Below are 16,371 nucleotides of genomic sequence, written 5' to 3' on the forward strand. Positions count from 1 at the left end.
AGCAGGAGGTCTGGGGACGATTAGAGGGTTCAGCTGTGGCTCCATCCTGCCATTACCCATTACATCAGGATGTACACAGCATGGTATGATGAAAGCTTTTACTTATTTACTGGACCTGTTGATAGATTTCTGTGCCTCAGACATTTTGGCTTTTTATCATTCATTTAATTTGAACTGACCGAGCTAAATTAGGATGAAACTCTTAGATGCAAATATGATGCCATCTGCTGTTCAGGCTTCATAGTTACAGCATTTCAGGAGAAGTGACATTAAATTTAAAATAAATTAAGTTAAAAGCCTGGAAAATATACCTGTAAACCTGTCTTCACCTAATATTTCTTAACTTCAAGTCTCTGGAAGCGTAATACTGCCATTTAAATTAAAAACACATGAGAAATAAATTAAATTCGTGTGTTTTTTTCCCCCACCACCTGCTTTGGTAAACCAGAGAGGCAACAAGACAAGCCCCCAAGTAGATTTTGCAGGTGGTGTCCACAGACCATTGCTCTCTCCTTGCCGCTCCTGCTTGATTTTTTTCCTATTTCTGCTGCTACTGGTATCACAACATGGTACCTGTAGTCCAGCTCCTTCATCCACATGTGCCATCATAAGAATAGGACGTCATGTTATAGTGTGACGATGAATTGTTTGTGGTAAAAAAGAGCAATACAGATGTGATGTTTGCTTTGAGAGAGTTGATGGAAAAGTATAACGAAAGTCAGAAAGAGCTGCCCGAGTCTTTGTCGATCTAGGGAAGGCACGTGACAGCGTGCCAAGAGAGGAAATTAGGAGTGGCAGAGAAGTATGTGAGGGTTGTGCAGGATATGCAAAAGGACCGACAGACAGACAGGTTCATGCAGATCGGGTCAGAGTCCCTTCTTGTCTGCAGTGGAGGCCGACAGGCTGACAGATGAGGTCAGGCAGGAGACTCTGCGCATTATGATGTTTAGAGATAACATTTCGATCGGTCGTGAGAGAAGAAAGTAGGTGAAAGAGAGCCTGGAGAGGTGGAGGTATGCTCTGTAGAGAAGTCAGTAGACAGGTGGAAAAGTGAAGCTATGAAGAGCAGAGATAGTGAAGGTAGGGGAGTTTAAACACCTGGAGTCAACCATCCAAAGCAAGAGCGGTGAAGAAGAAAGTGCAGGCTGGGTGGAGACAGCAAGAGTTAAGTGGAAGGCTCACTCAGTGAGGCATGTTAGCACACAGGAGGTGGAAAACTGCAGCTTAGGCTGAGGAGTGTGGAGAGTGCTCAGAGTAGCATGTCAGAGAGGCATGGCTGAGATGATTTGGACATGCATGATGAGGAGGTATAGGAGATACACAGTGAAGGAGGTCATGCAATAGGATGTAGGGATAGAGTGAGATGATCTGTGGTGGCGACATTAAAGGAAGCAGCTGCTAGTAGAGGATTAAACACAAGTGCAGCCCAGTAGCTTATGAGTCTGTTTACATTATAATAATAAAGCTTAAGTTTCCCCATTATAATTAAATGTCTTGTGTGAAGTGGCATCTCTTACACAAAGATAACAGTGACTGAGCAAAGTATGAAAACATATTTTATTAAAGATTTATGTACAGTAATGAAAACACATCTGCATGGCTTCTGAAACATCATTCAGGTCCCACTCAGCGCTCACACAGAAAACCTCAACATCTGCTACAAACAGTTTGGCCTACACACTCATCAAGCTACAAAAGTCCAAAGGTTTGGCAGGCTGTCCGAGTGAAACCATCGTAAGTTAGTCCCAGACTCCATTAAGACCAAAACACCATCACCCTCTCTGTTAATCACCCAAGGCTGCGATGGTGTAACTGGCACAGTTTTGATTGGAGGAGATCCATTACATGTCATTATCAAGGAAACACACAGAAGAATGAACATGGTGCTCCACAGGCACAGGAGTATTCCCCCCCCCCCTAAACTTAAGGATTACTTAAAGAATTCAAGATTTCACAGCAAAGCGAGGAGGAACAAGGAAGGAGTGTGTGCTCCTGCGGGATGTGGAGGAAATACACATTCAGATGGCTTTAGAGCATTTCTACTTAAACTGGGCCACAAGTGTTTCTACGTTCCAGAGTACTGGCCGAGAAGGTAAACACAGTTGACTGAAAATTTGAACATTTCTGCAGGATGGCAGAGAAAAAATACGATTCGTACGCGACAGTATTTCCCGCACTGGGCAGAGCGCATTCTCAATCATGGCCAATGCGTTCTCTCACAGTTTTCCAGAAAATTATTCAGATTCAAAGTAAATCCTCTACATCCTTTGCCCTCGTTCGGCCTCTCCACCAAATTTCGTGACATTCAGCCGAGTAGTTTTTTCACAATCTTGCTGGTACAACAGAAAAACTCTCGCGTTTGATGGAGGAACCACGTATAGATAAGACTCTGTGAAACGTAAGAGTCATCGTTCATCAGCCTCACTGGACTTCATGTAAACCGCAGAGTTACGGCCCCTCTAAACATCACTTCCATTCAGAGAAGCATATTTAAGGCTTGGTTGGCTGTTGCTGGACGAGCTCGCTGGTCTCCAGGCGGCACCGTCGTTCGAACTGCCGACTTCAAACACTTCGTGAATGGCTTTTCGGAAACAGTGAAAATTGTACTCTATCAAACCTGCAAAGAAAATTAGTGAGCATGTTTACAATTGTGTATAGTGTTTGTGTGTTTATTATGTGAATTTCTTCAGGTTTTTACACATTTACGTAGGAAGATTTTCCTGATAAAGCCAACACTAGCAATTACAAAAAATAAAAGCACACACCTTTCCTCTCAAAGCTCTCCTCTCTGAGGATGCAGACGAGCGCGAGGAACTTCGTGACCTCTTTCAAATAAAGCACTGTGGTGTTATTGAGCTTGATGATCGCCAAAGACTCTTCATCATAGGCAGAGCCGCTGCCGTCCTCCAGCCTGGCAGGCAAAGACAAAAGCACCTCTAAACGCTGCTCTTCGCCAAAGCTCAAAACAAATCTGATAGCTTTTCTCACCCGTAAATGCTGGAGATGTCGAGGACCACGTCGATCATGTCGCAGCAGAGTTCGTAGGACTGCATGTCCACGGGGGCGCTGTCTGTGGCTATGTAAATCTTGCTACTGACATCGAATAGGAAGGCCTTTTCAATCCCGGAGTGCTGCAAAGCAGGAGGGATGTTTATTATACGAAAAAGAAAATACAATGAGGCTTCTTATTGTGGTTCAAATAACATAAATGAAACATACAGATATGAAAATGTTCAAAAGGTTCTCCAGTGTTGGCAACTGAGGAATAAGCTTCTGGACGACTTTACTGAAGGCCTCGAATATGGAGTGGTCGTAGATGCTGGTCAGGTAGAAGCTGAGGACACAAAATAAAGACGACGAGACAGTTACCAAAACTGAGATAGAAGCTTTAATTTTAGCTTCTGAGCACGTCTGCTTTCCAAGGGTGTCTTAAAACCTTTGAGGCCTAATTATCACCACAGATGACTGTAACTCTAACTCTAAGCATCAGAATATATAACATCTGTTCTTTTTAAAATGTTCTCCCAGGACTGGGCAATCAGGTTACAAAAGAACTATTTAGAAAGAAAGGACTAGGGTCAGGTTTGAGATGAGGGTCAGGTTTGGTAGACCTCACAGTTAAAAGATTGGCTGTGCTGTACTTTCAACAACAGAGAATCCCAAAATTGAAAACTGAATACCTACCCCTAAAATAGTTGAATATTTGCACGATGGCTCTGACTAATAACTTGAGAAATCTCAAATACTGTATCTGTATTTGTACTTGTCCAATCTTAAATGTTCACTCTATTGAAAATACAACAGAAAGTGATTCATTTAGTTGAAAATTTTATTTAAACAACAACAACAACAACAACAACAACAACAACAACAACAACAAACAGAAAACAGAAACATGATCACCAGCTTTTGGCCATAAACAGCTAATGCTACCCAGTCATATGTAAAGTGTTACAGCCAATGTGTGACCGACCTGTCACTGGGACACAAACTTTAATAAAATACAAAAGCAGTAAATTTAGATCAGAGTAGTGAATAATATTACAAACTAACCACCTCCTGTTACCACTTTTAATCCATTTTTTTATATAAATAAACACATTTATATAAACATGTAACTGTTCATACATGTGAGCACTTTAAAACTGAATTTCTGTTATTACTTCAGCCCACCTGCAGTACCTTTTACAATCCACCAGGGGGACCCACACTTTAGGAATGACTGTGTTAGGGGACTAACTGGACAGTCTATCACTGAATGGGATCAGTCTTAGCTGTCTGACTTACTAGTATGAATGCTAAACTACACCTTAACCATGACAAGAAGCTCTGTAGTATTTCACCTGTGTAGACACGTCAGACTCTCACCTGAGGTGAACCTTCTCCAGGCTGGCATCTGTCAGGTCATCGTTGGCCCTCTGGTGAATATCTCTCTGCGTTTCGATTTTGTGGTCGTCTGACAGACCGTCTACTTTGTGGATGAACACCTCAAAGTTGATGTCTGGATTCACTTTGTAGGCTCTGGATACAGTTAGATGTAACCGGCTGAGAGCCTCCATGTAGTCATCCTGGTAACAGAAGACAGGATGTGCTGATTTAGTTAACACATGATTTAATTCACCACCCAAAGCACCAAGTCACACTTAAGTCACCGTACCTGAGCGTCGATGACAAAGATCAAAGCACCAGCTCCCTTGAAGATCATCTCACTGTCAAATGTGGGGTCGAAGAAATCCACCTGGCCGGGGAAGTCCCAGATCTGGAAGTTGACAAAGGAACTGCCGGAGATGTCATCTTTGTAGATTTTGTTGGTGCTTTCGAGGAATAAAGTCTCGTTGGGTGACATCTTGTGGAAAACAACCTGAGTAGTGATGCACAAAGATTACAGTTACTCTCAGAAATTTAAACATCACCAATTTGCTACATTCAGATGAACAGATTCAACTTTTTGGGAAACGACAAGTAATGCACTCAACCACCATGAACTGTACGCACACTCACCACACAGCTGAAGAAAAAGCATGCTGAAGCGCGTTTGAAGTTTGCTGAACAACGTTTAGACAAGCCTATGAAATACTGGGAGAATATAGTCCGCTCAGATGAGAGGCAAACTGAACTCTCTGGATGCCATAATACACACCATGTTTGTCAAACGCCACTGCATATCACCCCAAATACACCATATCAACAGTAAAGTTTGGTGGTGGAAACACCATGGTGTTCTGGCATGCTTCATATAATCAAAGTTGGAAAAATGTACTGAGACATTCTTGATAAAAAAGAAACAAGGGTGGATGTTTCAGCAAGGCGATGATCCCAAACACACAGCAAGGAAACTCTCAGGTGGTTTCAGAGAAAGAAAATAAAGCTGCTAGAATGGCCCAGCCTAACACCTGACCTGAATCCAAGTGAAAATCTATGGAAAAAACTAAAGGTCAGAGGTCATAGAAGGGGCCCACGGGATTTGAAGACTGTTTGCTCAGGCGTGATTCTGGCTCATTCATGTGACTGGTTTCTCCACACAGGAGGCGCCTAAACTGTCACAGATAAAGGCTTTTGTACGAAACACTAAATCATTTTCAGTAAGCGTGTTCAATAATCTTTTCTGGGGTCATTTCTCATTATTACACATAATTGATGAACATCTATGGTTTCATGTCTTTACATGTCTGAATTGGATGGGTTGTTACTGACATAATGGCATTTAGAAATATCTATATATTTAGAAAATTGATGATGTGTTCAATACTTGTTTTATTCGCTGTAAATATATATATATATGTCATATTGAAACAAACTCCCACATTTCGACTGGCTTTAGTTCTCAGAAGTCACAAACTTTTCTAACATGTCGTCCGCTAAATCCTGGGTGAAAAACTCCAAGTCACCACAAAGTCACATGCTATGCTGATTTTTGAGGCCTGTGATGAAATCTTTCACAAATAAACGGAAATGCAGCAACAACAAAGACTGAAACTTTTAATGACTGTGAAACTGGAGGAAGATGGAGTTCAGAGAAAGGTTAAAGTGGGAAGAATGACGTGGAACAGCATTCCAACATCCTGAATTATCAGTTATCAACATCCTTATTATGAGTGGTCAGCACTGACCCCTCACAGCAATAAAGTTGTTGGTTGGAACCCCAGCTCGGGCCTTTCTGTGTCGAGTTTGCCTGTTTGGACTTATAACAGATATATGTATCTATGGTTAAAATGTGACTTGTAGTCTAAAGCACTTTGAGTGGTCACTAATACTGGAAAAGCGCTATAATAATACAAATCCATTACATAATGGATTCTGTTAGACTGATCCAGAGCAGGCTGTGTTGTTCTTGATCAAAGGCAACAAGGCTCAGCTGATTATGCTCTTTAGTTTCATGAGTTAAAGGCTCCCTTTTTTGTTGCAGCTTTACACTGCCTAGAGATCAGAAAGAAGCTGAAATACTTAAAACATTAAACTTCTGCATATGTCTTGTTGAATTGAGTTGACTAAATCCATAACAAATGAAGCTGACAATCAAAATTTTCATGTGACTTATTAAAAGTCATTTCTCACCACTACCCTGGATCTAAAGGTTTATCCACCTCTCAAAGCTAACTTTGGGGTCGCCACCGTGGATCATCGGCCTCCATCTCAGCCTATCCCTAACCTTCTCGTCTGTCACACCAACGCGTCCTCCTCCACTACATCCATGAAGCTTTCCTCCTGCCTGGCAGCTCCACCTTCAACACCCTTTTCCAGCCCTCCTCTGCACATGCCTGCCACTCTAAATCATACAGCATTGCAGGTCTCATTCTCCATCTTTTAAATCACAGGTGTCGAACTCCGGGCCTCGAGGGCCGGTATCCTGCAGGTTTTAGATGTGTCCTTGATCCAGCACAGCTGATTTAAATGGCTAAATTACCTCCTCAACATGTCTTGAAGCTCTCCAGAAGCCTGGTAATGAACTAATCATTTCATTCAGGTGTGTTGACCCACGGTGATATCTCCTTTAGGTGTACATGTAACCAAACTGTTTCCTTTGTTCGCTTTTTGTTTACTATGAACTCAGAATTTTCTTGTCCTGTGGTGATCTGGATGGTGTTCGGGGACAGATAAATGACCATACCTTCTGTATAGAGGACTTGCCGCTGCGCCGCAGCCCCATCAGCAGGATCCTGGGTTTATCAGCTGATGTCGGGCTCTCCTCAAGGTCTGACACTTCCACTCCATAACCAAAACTTTTGGGGAACGACCCCACGACGCCGTAGCTCCCCGGTAATGTCGTATCCTCGTACTGAATATTCATCCTGTCCTTTATTATCTCACTTGCTCGTTCTTCTTCAATTCCGCCTCAAGCCTCCAGAAAACTCGCTGAATAATCCGAGCAGGAATGCTGTTGTCCAGGAATTTCACAACGAGCTAGCATGGCAAGCTAAGCGTTAGCAGGTAGCTGGAGTGCGGTATTTAGGTCTCAAAATAAGAGGCCAGATGTTAGAGTATCCATGTGAAGCTTGCTACACAAGTGGACATAATCTTCAGCAATCCTAATACAGGCGTAAAGTTGGTTAAATCAAACTAAATGGATAAGAAATGACAAAAAAAAAGGCTAACTTTAACGTAACTTGGAGATTCCGCCCCCTTTAGCTTTTAACCCCTCCCCTTTCACGTGATTGGTTACACGCTCCAAACATTATCATGTGACAAGCAGTCCAACAGACAAACAGTAAGGATACGGAAGCGGTGAGTAGTGTTTTGGGGGAATTTTGGACATCTTTTATTTAATTTAATCTAACTATATTTACATACATATTTTAAAGAATACGTTGCGTAGATTTAAACCTTTGGTACAGCACCAATGCGCTACTGCATATTCCAAAATGTACGTAATAAGTATGCGTTTGATGTAAATCATGTGCTCTTTCGTTTGTAGTTAGCTTGTTCGAAGTGACATGAGGATAATTCATAGACGCACTTATAGTGAGCTGAGTTTCTAATACAGATATAAATATACCCGGGATGACCAGCTCTAATAAACTGGAAGCTCTGGGGATACTAGGAAGCACAGGGATGATTTCCTGTCGAACATTTTATTGTACTTTCCCATTTATTTGATATTCATTCACATGCAAGGACCACTGACTGTATACAAACATACAGCAGATATCTTTTGACAAACATGGACCAGTGCAATTAGCAACCATGACATACAGGGGTTTAGAAAAAAGGTTAAATGACAAAGGGGATTTGTAATAAATAAAAGCATACAGCATTTAACTGAATAACAGCAAATATTGCTTATATAGAGATAGCATTAATAAATTCATATTGCCGAGAGATTCCAGGGGTCTGTTATTTCTTGGATGTTGATAAAATAGGAAAAACTAGTTCATTTTGTTTCCATGTGTCAGGACTCAGAATGGCAGCTGTCCTTTTGTGTTTTCTCCTGGCTGCGCCAGTGCTGCTTGTTACCTCCAGCCCAATTCATGACTCCGACAATGGGACTGTACCACTAGTGCTCTGGCATGGGATGGGTAAGTGACTCTGTTCTCCGTTACTGTAGGGATATATTGGAAAAAATCTTAAAAATGGCACCTTTATAGTCTTCACAGAAAAAAAAAATTAAGCATAAGCCACCTTTCTGAAACCACACTACAAACCAGTATTCATAATAACCATAAAAACACAGTACACCAGCTTATGAGCTGATGCAGAGTGTTTTAAGTTCCAGAGACATATATAAGGGGTTGCTGACTGTTAAAGGTCTGATATGTAGAGGCCCATGCAATTGTGTCATTTGTTTTCTAATTCAGTTTTTCAATTCAAGTACTGCAAGTTGTTTAATCAAAACTATGAACGAAAATTAATTTTATTGTGGACAAAATCACAACCAGATTGATTTATGAAACCATGAAACATCCGGTGTTCCTCTTTTATTTTGGCTTAAGAAGCTTTAAGATTGAAAAAACTCACCCAACTGTACATAGTTTCTCTATTATGTTTAAACTGAGATGCACATTTAATCTTCAGGTCATTTTTCCACAATATGTAAATAGAACTGAATAATTTGCATGTTTTTATGTAAACCTGCCATGAAAAGGATCTTTAAAATCTCATGTGTGGTAATTAATCCTGTTTTTTGGTTTGTTTGTTTGTTTGTTTGTTTTAAAAGATGCATCCACAGATGTGTAGTTATTGGGATTGTGTTGTGTTTTACACAAAATAATCTAGAATAGTACAAAAAAAGTTAACTGTGATGCCTTTGTCCCCACTGTTCAGTACACATTTGAATAACTTACCTTGGTAACATGTGATTCATCGATTCACGTCACTTCCTGCTGACGAAAGTGAAAGCCACATGTTTACAGCAACACTGCAGTGAGATAAAAACCTGAGCTGTAATGTGAGAGATGAGGATTGTGCTTAAAACTGATAGGCTGCTCATTAAATCCTATACTAGATGGAGAAATCCCACCTGAGGAAGTGAAAAGAAAAACACTTTCTCTTCTTCCTCAGGCAAAAAAAGACACTACCTCTAACTCAGAGTGCAGAAGATTTTAGAGCTTAAACCAAAGAGGACTGTGCTCTGCACTGAGCCTCTACCTGATTTATATGTATTTAAAATAAGCCATAAAAATACTGTGGATATGCCTGATTCCCTTCAATAAAGTTGGACGATAAGGCTTGTGTTTATTTGTATTTTCTTCATCAGGTGACTCGTGTTGCAACCCTTTGAGCATGGGCTATATAAAGAAAATGATTGAGCAGGAGATCCCAGGAGTTTACGTGTTCTCAGTGATGATTGGGAAAAACATAGTGGAGGTAACCTCACGCTGTAAAGACATTTATGAAAGTGAAAATATTTTCTGTGAATAAAATGGTCTTTGCATTAGTCACATGGTAATGTTAGAACAGTTCAAGGAATTTTCAGGTATGAATTTGTATTTTTGGGCTCTACGTTTGCGCTGTTCAAAATAATCCTTATTTTTACCTCGATGCATCTCTTTGAAATAAGATAGTTTAGCTCCTCCCTATATAAGGACAACTTTCTTCTGATTGGCTGCCCCTCATAAACAGAAGGTTTCTGGACAGAGATGACCGTATTACAGAGTCACGAAGAGAAACAATGAAATATCTGATTTCATTGTTGGAAGCTTTAATTTAATATGAGCATGCAACCCAAAAACACCCCATGAAGTTTTCTCCTGTGAATCATCAGGAAACAGACGAAATACCGATCGTTGCTTTTTTAATTCTACATCATAAACATTAAATTTTGCAGCTTTGTGCCTGAAAAAATGATATTTCTCATTATATTAATGCTCAGAGCTCATTAAAGAATATTTCTTTTTGATTGAAAAAAAACAACAAACAATAACTTAGCTTTAGATTGTGGCAGTGGTAGAGAGATTTTAACAGAGCTTGAATGTGTTTTCTGTTTTTCTGCTCTGTACTTAAGAAGTTATGAAGACTCACACTTTTTTTGAAAAGTGCAATTTTTAAAAAGCAAAATTTTCCCCTCATCTCTGTAATTAGTGGAATATTAATAGTATGAAAGTAAAAATTTAAATGGCATTAAAGGTAGAGTGTGTGAAATCTCACCACTAGATTTAATAGATTGCAGACTGTAGAATTCAGCTTTCTTAACCTTCCCTATTAAAGTGCATGATTCACAGTGACTGCAGGCTGTTAGTCTTTACTTTACCTTAGAAATATACTGGATGTCCATATGTATTTACGATTTACTATTGGATGATTCTGTAAAAATTAGTAAAAGGAGTCCGAAACGAGTCAGTGAAGCCCACTTCTGTCCACTGACAGCGATACCGAGATGAGTTGTTGAGGATATGCTGAACTTTTCTGTCAGTAAGTGCTGCTGTTTTTGCTGCTATTAGCTGCTGTTAGCCTTTGTTAAGTGCTGTTACCTGGCATTTGCTGCCATTAGCTGGCATTAGTTAAACTCTTTGAAATGTATCTAATGTTTTTATTGTGTCAGACACTCGTATGATGTGACAATGTCAAGTTTTTTTTTATCAGAGGGAAAATGCGATAACTTTAAAAAAACAATTAAATTTTTTAAGGACATTCTAGCTTAACGTTAGCTGGCGTAACGTTAGCTTAAAACCAGCTCTTGTTGTTTAGCTGGCTCATTTGTCCAGCAATGGGAGGGTTACATGTTTAATCTGGTGACGATAAGTAATTGTGAAATATTGGCGGATGTTCATCTCGCCCTCTGTATTATATGTCAGTCTCTACAAGGTGAGGCAACACGGCAGCTTCCACAAACAAGCGCCCACTCCTGTGTATTTTTGATATTCATTCTAAATGAATGATAATGGATTATTATTATTATTATTATTATTATTATTTTATTTATTTATTTTTTTTAAATTAAAAAACTTCAAAAGATTACATACTTCCTGTACCTTTTTAAGACGCTGAAGCTGTTGTACAGACTGGACGCATAGATAAAACTTCCTGTAATGCTATTTCGCAGCTAAAAAAAATCGCTGTCATCCTATTAAGACGTAGCATTGCTTCACTACCTTCAGAAGATGACTCATGGCCACTCGTCTTCTCACAGAAACACACAGTAAAAGTGAATATGACATGTTTAATAAAGAACGCCTTTTTTTTTTTCTTTCAATAACAGTCCCACAGCAGCTTTCCACATGTGTGATGGCTCCTATTCTGTGGTATTTGCAGTAGTAGTGACATAAGTTACATCAGAAAAATGGCTCCTTTGCAGCTTCACTGTGTGACTCCTCTGTGTTAATATTTATACCAAACCTGCACGGGTACGGCTTTGATCCATGGTGACGCCGTAACGTTATCTCTCTGCTCATTTTCTTCTTTTAATCTGTCACTTGTGATTTGAACTTTTCATGTTTTTCCTCCTGCAGGACACAGAAAATGGGTTTTTCTCAGATGTGAATGAGCAGGTGTCCATGGTGTGCAATCAGCTGGCTCTGGACCCCAAGTTGAAGGGAGGATACAATGCGATGGGCTTCTCCCAGGGGGCGCAATTTCTGTATGTAACTCCTGTTCTGGACTCTGGTTTTCTTACTTGTTATGCAAGAGAAATTGGAAGCTTTGTGTGTTTGAAAAAAAACCAACTCTCGGGCCTCGGCATGTTTCCCGCTCGTAGTTTTTGTCTCCTGACTGAAATGAGGAAGCTTGCTCTGACTCTTTGACCCGGTTCCTCTGTTCGCAGGAGGGCTGTGGCTCAGCGCTGTGCCTCTCCACCAATGAAAAACCTGATCTCTGTTGGCGGTCAGCACCAAGGTGATACTATAATGATAACTTTAGCTCACTTCCCTGTGAGCAGAGCTGACCAGATATATTCTGATGTAAAAGTAGTGTTTAGGGTTTTTTTTTTTTTTTTTTTTTTTTTTACCCTTCAGCCAAAAAAGGCTGGGGTTTTGCCATCACCCTGCCAAGCGGGCTGGCGCCGTGAACATGATAACTAGAGAACAGGTTGACGTAGGATTTTCAAATTGATACCACAGGTGTATCAGCTTTAAATCTCAGTGACCCTAATATAAATGTCAAGGTCGGACATCAACTAACGAAGGAACTTACCTACTATGTTCAAACTTATTCGATAAGTGCATCTACCAGGAGGCTGAAGGGCCTCGCTTTCAGAGCTGAACTCAGTAGTTGCAAAAAAAGTTAAACTGAAAACAAAACTAAAAGCTCTTTTATGATGTAGTTAACTTGTAAAATAAAACTCAGTCTATTGTCATTAAATCAGCTGCACATAAAAGTTTAACCTGACTCTGTAGGTCCTTCTCTTTGACGTCAGACTTGTTATTCTGTTCTGCTCTATTTACACATCACAGGTGATCTTTGAAAACAGAACTCCTCTCCTCAGATTAAACACATTCAAGCCTCTATGTAAAGATGTAAACAGCTCAGTCTCCCACTGGAGACTTATTAAGAGCCTCAAGTGCTCTGTGAGCCAGACCAGGGAGCTATGGGAGTGAATGGTCCAGGTTATTTCCTGACAGTTTTCTATGCTGCCTACTAATTCCTGACAGCTTCCAAACAAGCTGGCACCTAACCCCGTGTGTTTTTCGAATCCTCAGGTGTGTACGGGCTGCCCAGGTGTCCTGGGGAGAGCTCTAAAATCTGTGACATGATTCGTGAAGCTCTGAATAAGGAAGCTTACTTGGGCTGGTTTCAAAAGCAGTAAGTTTTCCGTCTTGCATCAGCCTGTTGTTCCTGTTAAGTCATGTCAAGCATCTTGTGACGAATCGTTTCTGTGTTTGTGGTTATCAGCCTGGTGCAGGCCCAGTACTGGCATGACCCTTTGAACGATGATCTCTACAAGAAGTACAGCCGCTTCCTGGCCGACATCAATCAAGAGCGGGTCGGTAGAGCCAGAACAGCCCTGTAGTCAGTACAACGAGGTCGCAGAAGTGTAAACAGTGACTGCGTTAGGAAAACAAAAGGGAGATTGTGGGTTTTTTTTCAGCATTTCGGTGTTTATCGGCAGCTGGAGGACTGAATCTACTCTGTCTCTGCCATCTGCTGACGGAGACAAAGAGATGCAGCTATGAATAACTATAGAAGTGGACTTTGGTGCCTAAGGAGTTTAGTTAATCGTTAATAAATGATTTATTGTCGTCTCAAAGATGAGTTATAACCATGCAATGTTCTCGGTGTACAACACACCTTTATACACGTTTAGATTTCTTTATTCTCCATTAAAACTATAAACAAGTGAAAAAACAGAAGGCAACACAGAAGGAAGATGGCTGCTGCTACTGTATAAGATACTTAAGTCCAGTGAAAGGTATTAATTAAAAGACAATGAGATTACACCCTATTAGTGCTTAACAGTCTGCTCCAGGGTCAACATTTCCAGAAAGAAGAAAGTCTGTGTCGTGCCATCAAACTGAAGTTTGCCCACTGACGTAAACTGCTGTTTAGATCGAGAGCTTAACCTTTCATTAATAGACAGGATCGGATTAGACTGTGTGGCTACAAACTGACCTGCAGGGTTATCTCTGCCGATCCATAAATCAATCAACTTCTGAATAATCGCTTAATAAAAACCAGTCAAAGAGCTATTTCACAATTTGGTTCTCTTCATACTGAGCTACGACGCAGAAGAGAATGATTTGTTCACATTAATTATGTCCTTTAAACTCTTTAAGGGTTCTTTATTAGAGCAGGGTGCTAATTCATTTTAAAGAAGCAGCCTGGGATTGTTTGAGGTAGAGAAAGCCACACAAGACACATGGAGACATTTAATTGTATTTATATAATTCCTGAATCTGATTTTTTTTTTTTTTTTTTTTTTAACTCTTCGTGCACATCTGCAAAGTTCTTTTTCTGTTTGTTGAAAAATGTTTTTGTTTTCTACTAAAGGCGGTGAACGAGACTTACAAGAAGAATCTTCAGCAGCTAGAGAAGTTCGTCATGGTCAAGTTCCTGCAGGACTCTGTGGTGGATCCTGTCGATACTGAGGTACCAAACATAATGCACGTAGTTATTTTAAAAATGAACAGAACTAAAAACACAATGTGAAGAAAAAACTTCAGCGACTTCTTATTGAAAGTGTCTGTGTAATGTGTTGAAGAGATGTAAGTTTAAGTTGAATGAACTGGAGCCAGCCTGTACATTCATGTAATACCAGTTTACACCACAAGATGGTGCAGTGAGTCAGTGCAACCTTTATTTTACCATTAAGTACAATACCAGTGGTCTGGTGAAACACCTTGTAAGGAAAGAGCAGTAGCACTTAACTGAAATCATCCCAGCATACACACTGGTAAAATTCTGTCCCCTGATGGCCAAAGTTTTAGCAAAATTCTGCACAAGTCAGTTTCAAAAAATACTTTTATTAAAAAAAAGGTGCTGATTAAAGACCAGTCACAGTCTTGTCCCGATTCTTCTCGCAGTGGTTCGGCTTCCTGAAAACTGGCCAAGCCAAAGAGACCGAGACTCTACAGGAGAGCGTTCTCTACAAGGAGGTAATCACTGCAGGTCCTCTGATGAGGGAAGAGAGCTGACGGTGTGAGCAGTACACACTTTATTATCCAGTGTTTCCTGTGAATGTGAAGGCTAAGCAGTCACAAGAAGGTGGTAATCAGATTTATTTGTCAAAACGTGGTCTCAGTCTGTATTTGAGTATATTTGTTTGCTGGTGTGCAGCATCTGCCAATTAGACACACGGAAGATATGTGTGCATTTACAACAATATAGACTTTTTTTCTTTTTTTTTTTTTTTTTAAAGGAGCAACTTTATTTTTTTTATTTATTTTTTTTTTCCCTCGTTGGTTGCAATTTTACACTTTTATTGTCCTGTAGGCATTAATGTGAGAATCCAGAACAGGACATATTTATACTGCAAGTTTGCGCACAGACTAACCCTGTTTTTATTCATTATTTGGTATCAGACTGTTTGTCAAGTCAATTTATTTATGACTCGTAGAAACTCAACAGATAGTGACTAAAATGCTGCAAAATTACAATTAACTCAAGAACAACAACTAAAGCTAAATGTTTTTTATGAACGTACTTATAGCTAGATTATGGACCTTGGGTTGACTTATCGAGTTGAGGTGAGCACTGAGCCTAACTGGGTTTGGTGAACTTGGTTTGTAGTACACGGAAGGCCTGGAGCAGGTTAGCTGCAGCACAAGTTACCATGGCAATGGAAAAGAACCACCTTTGTAACACTTAGGATTACCTTGATAAGTATAGATCTCTGCTTTTATTTCGCCTTTCCAAAAATTCAGAAGCTATTCATTTTTTTTTTTTTTTTTTTTTTTTTTTTTTTTGCCTTAACCACCTTACGATGGTTCTGCATGTAGTAGGACATATCTTAGTTCGGTTTTCCATCAGCAAATGTTTATTAATCAAACTTTGTTGCACATGCCGGTTGTAAAACAGACCCCGTGTGTGTGTGTGTGTGTAGGATCGTTTGGGTCTGGCGGCGATGGACAAAGCAGGGAAGCTGGTTTTTCTGGCCACCGAAGGCGACCACCTCCAGTTCAAAGAAGAGTGGTTCAAAGCCAACCTGCTGCCTTATTTACACTAAAGCAGCTCCATACTGATAGTCTCAGATTGCTGTAGCTGCAGTTGAAATCAAGAGCAATATAACGCCAGTTTAACAGGACGCTCAAGCTTAGCAGAAAGCATCATTTACTCTTTTTGCACTGATCATTTCCAGCGTGTTGGCTTTTAATCTGTGTCTTGTGATGCCATCATAATTTTAGCAGTCACAGGTGCAGTCTACTGATGAGGTCAAACACTATTCATCATTGTTGGCAGGTTTTACGGGGGGGGGGTTTAAGCCACTTTCGTTTTGCCTCATTTGGATCTTTTAACTGTGAAATAATGCTTCTGTACAAATAAAACATCAAAATAAAGACACCCATA

General features: G+C 40.2%; 2 protein-coding genes across 3 annotated transcripts; one reads left to right on the top strand and one right to left on the bottom strand.

Annotated features, from left to right (window-relative positions):
- Positions 1 to 1,534: 1,534 nt before the first annotated feature.
- On the bottom strand, positions 1,535 to 7,593 carry rragcb (Ras-related GTP binding Cb). The gene is made up of 7 exons (XM_026157238.1): positions 7,109 to 7,593; positions 4,658 to 4,861; positions 4,369 to 4,568; positions 3,220 to 3,334; positions 2,989 to 3,131; positions 2,766 to 2,911; positions 1,535 to 2,617 (listed from the first exon to the last, which is right to left on the bottom strand). The coding sequence occupies exons 1-7, from the start codon at positions 7,286 to 7,288 to the stop codon at positions 2,460 to 2,462; spliced, it is 1,146 nt and encodes a 381-aa protein (XP_026013023.1). The 5' UTR covers positions 7,289 to 7,593; the 3' UTR covers positions 1,535 to 2,459.
- ppt1 (palmitoyl-protein thioesterase 1 (ceroid-lipofuscinosis, neuronal 1, infantile)) lies at positions 7,136 to 16,361 on the top strand. Of its 2 annotated transcripts, none has more exons than XM_026157239.1 (10): positions 7,136 to 7,192; positions 8,391 to 8,513; positions 9,692 to 9,801; positions 11,883 to 12,010; positions 12,194 to 12,264; positions 13,068 to 13,170; positions 13,261 to 13,351; positions 14,356 to 14,454; positions 14,889 to 14,960; positions 15,908 to 16,361. In XM_026157239.1, exons 1-10 carry the CDS (start codon positions 7,174 to 7,176, stop codon positions 16,028 to 16,030), a joined length of 939 nt encoding a protein of 312 aa, XP_026013024.1. In that variant the 5' UTR covers positions 7,136 to 7,173; the 3' UTR covers positions 16,031 to 16,361. The 2 variants fall into 2 exon arrangements, with proteins under 2 accessions (XP_026013024.1, XP_026013025.1); XM_026157240.1 differs by lacking the exon at positions 7,136 to 7,192 and adding an exon at positions 7,660 to 7,722.
- The last annotated feature ends 10 nt before the right edge of the window (positions 16,362 to 16,371 follow it).

Source organism: Astatotilapia calliptera, chromosome 22 (assembly GCF_900246225.1).
Source record: "Astatotilapia calliptera chromosome 22, fAstCal1.2, whole genome shotgun sequence".
Lineage (NCBI taxonomy): Eukaryota > Metazoa > Chordata > Actinopteri > Cichliformes > Cichlidae > Astatotilapia > Astatotilapia calliptera.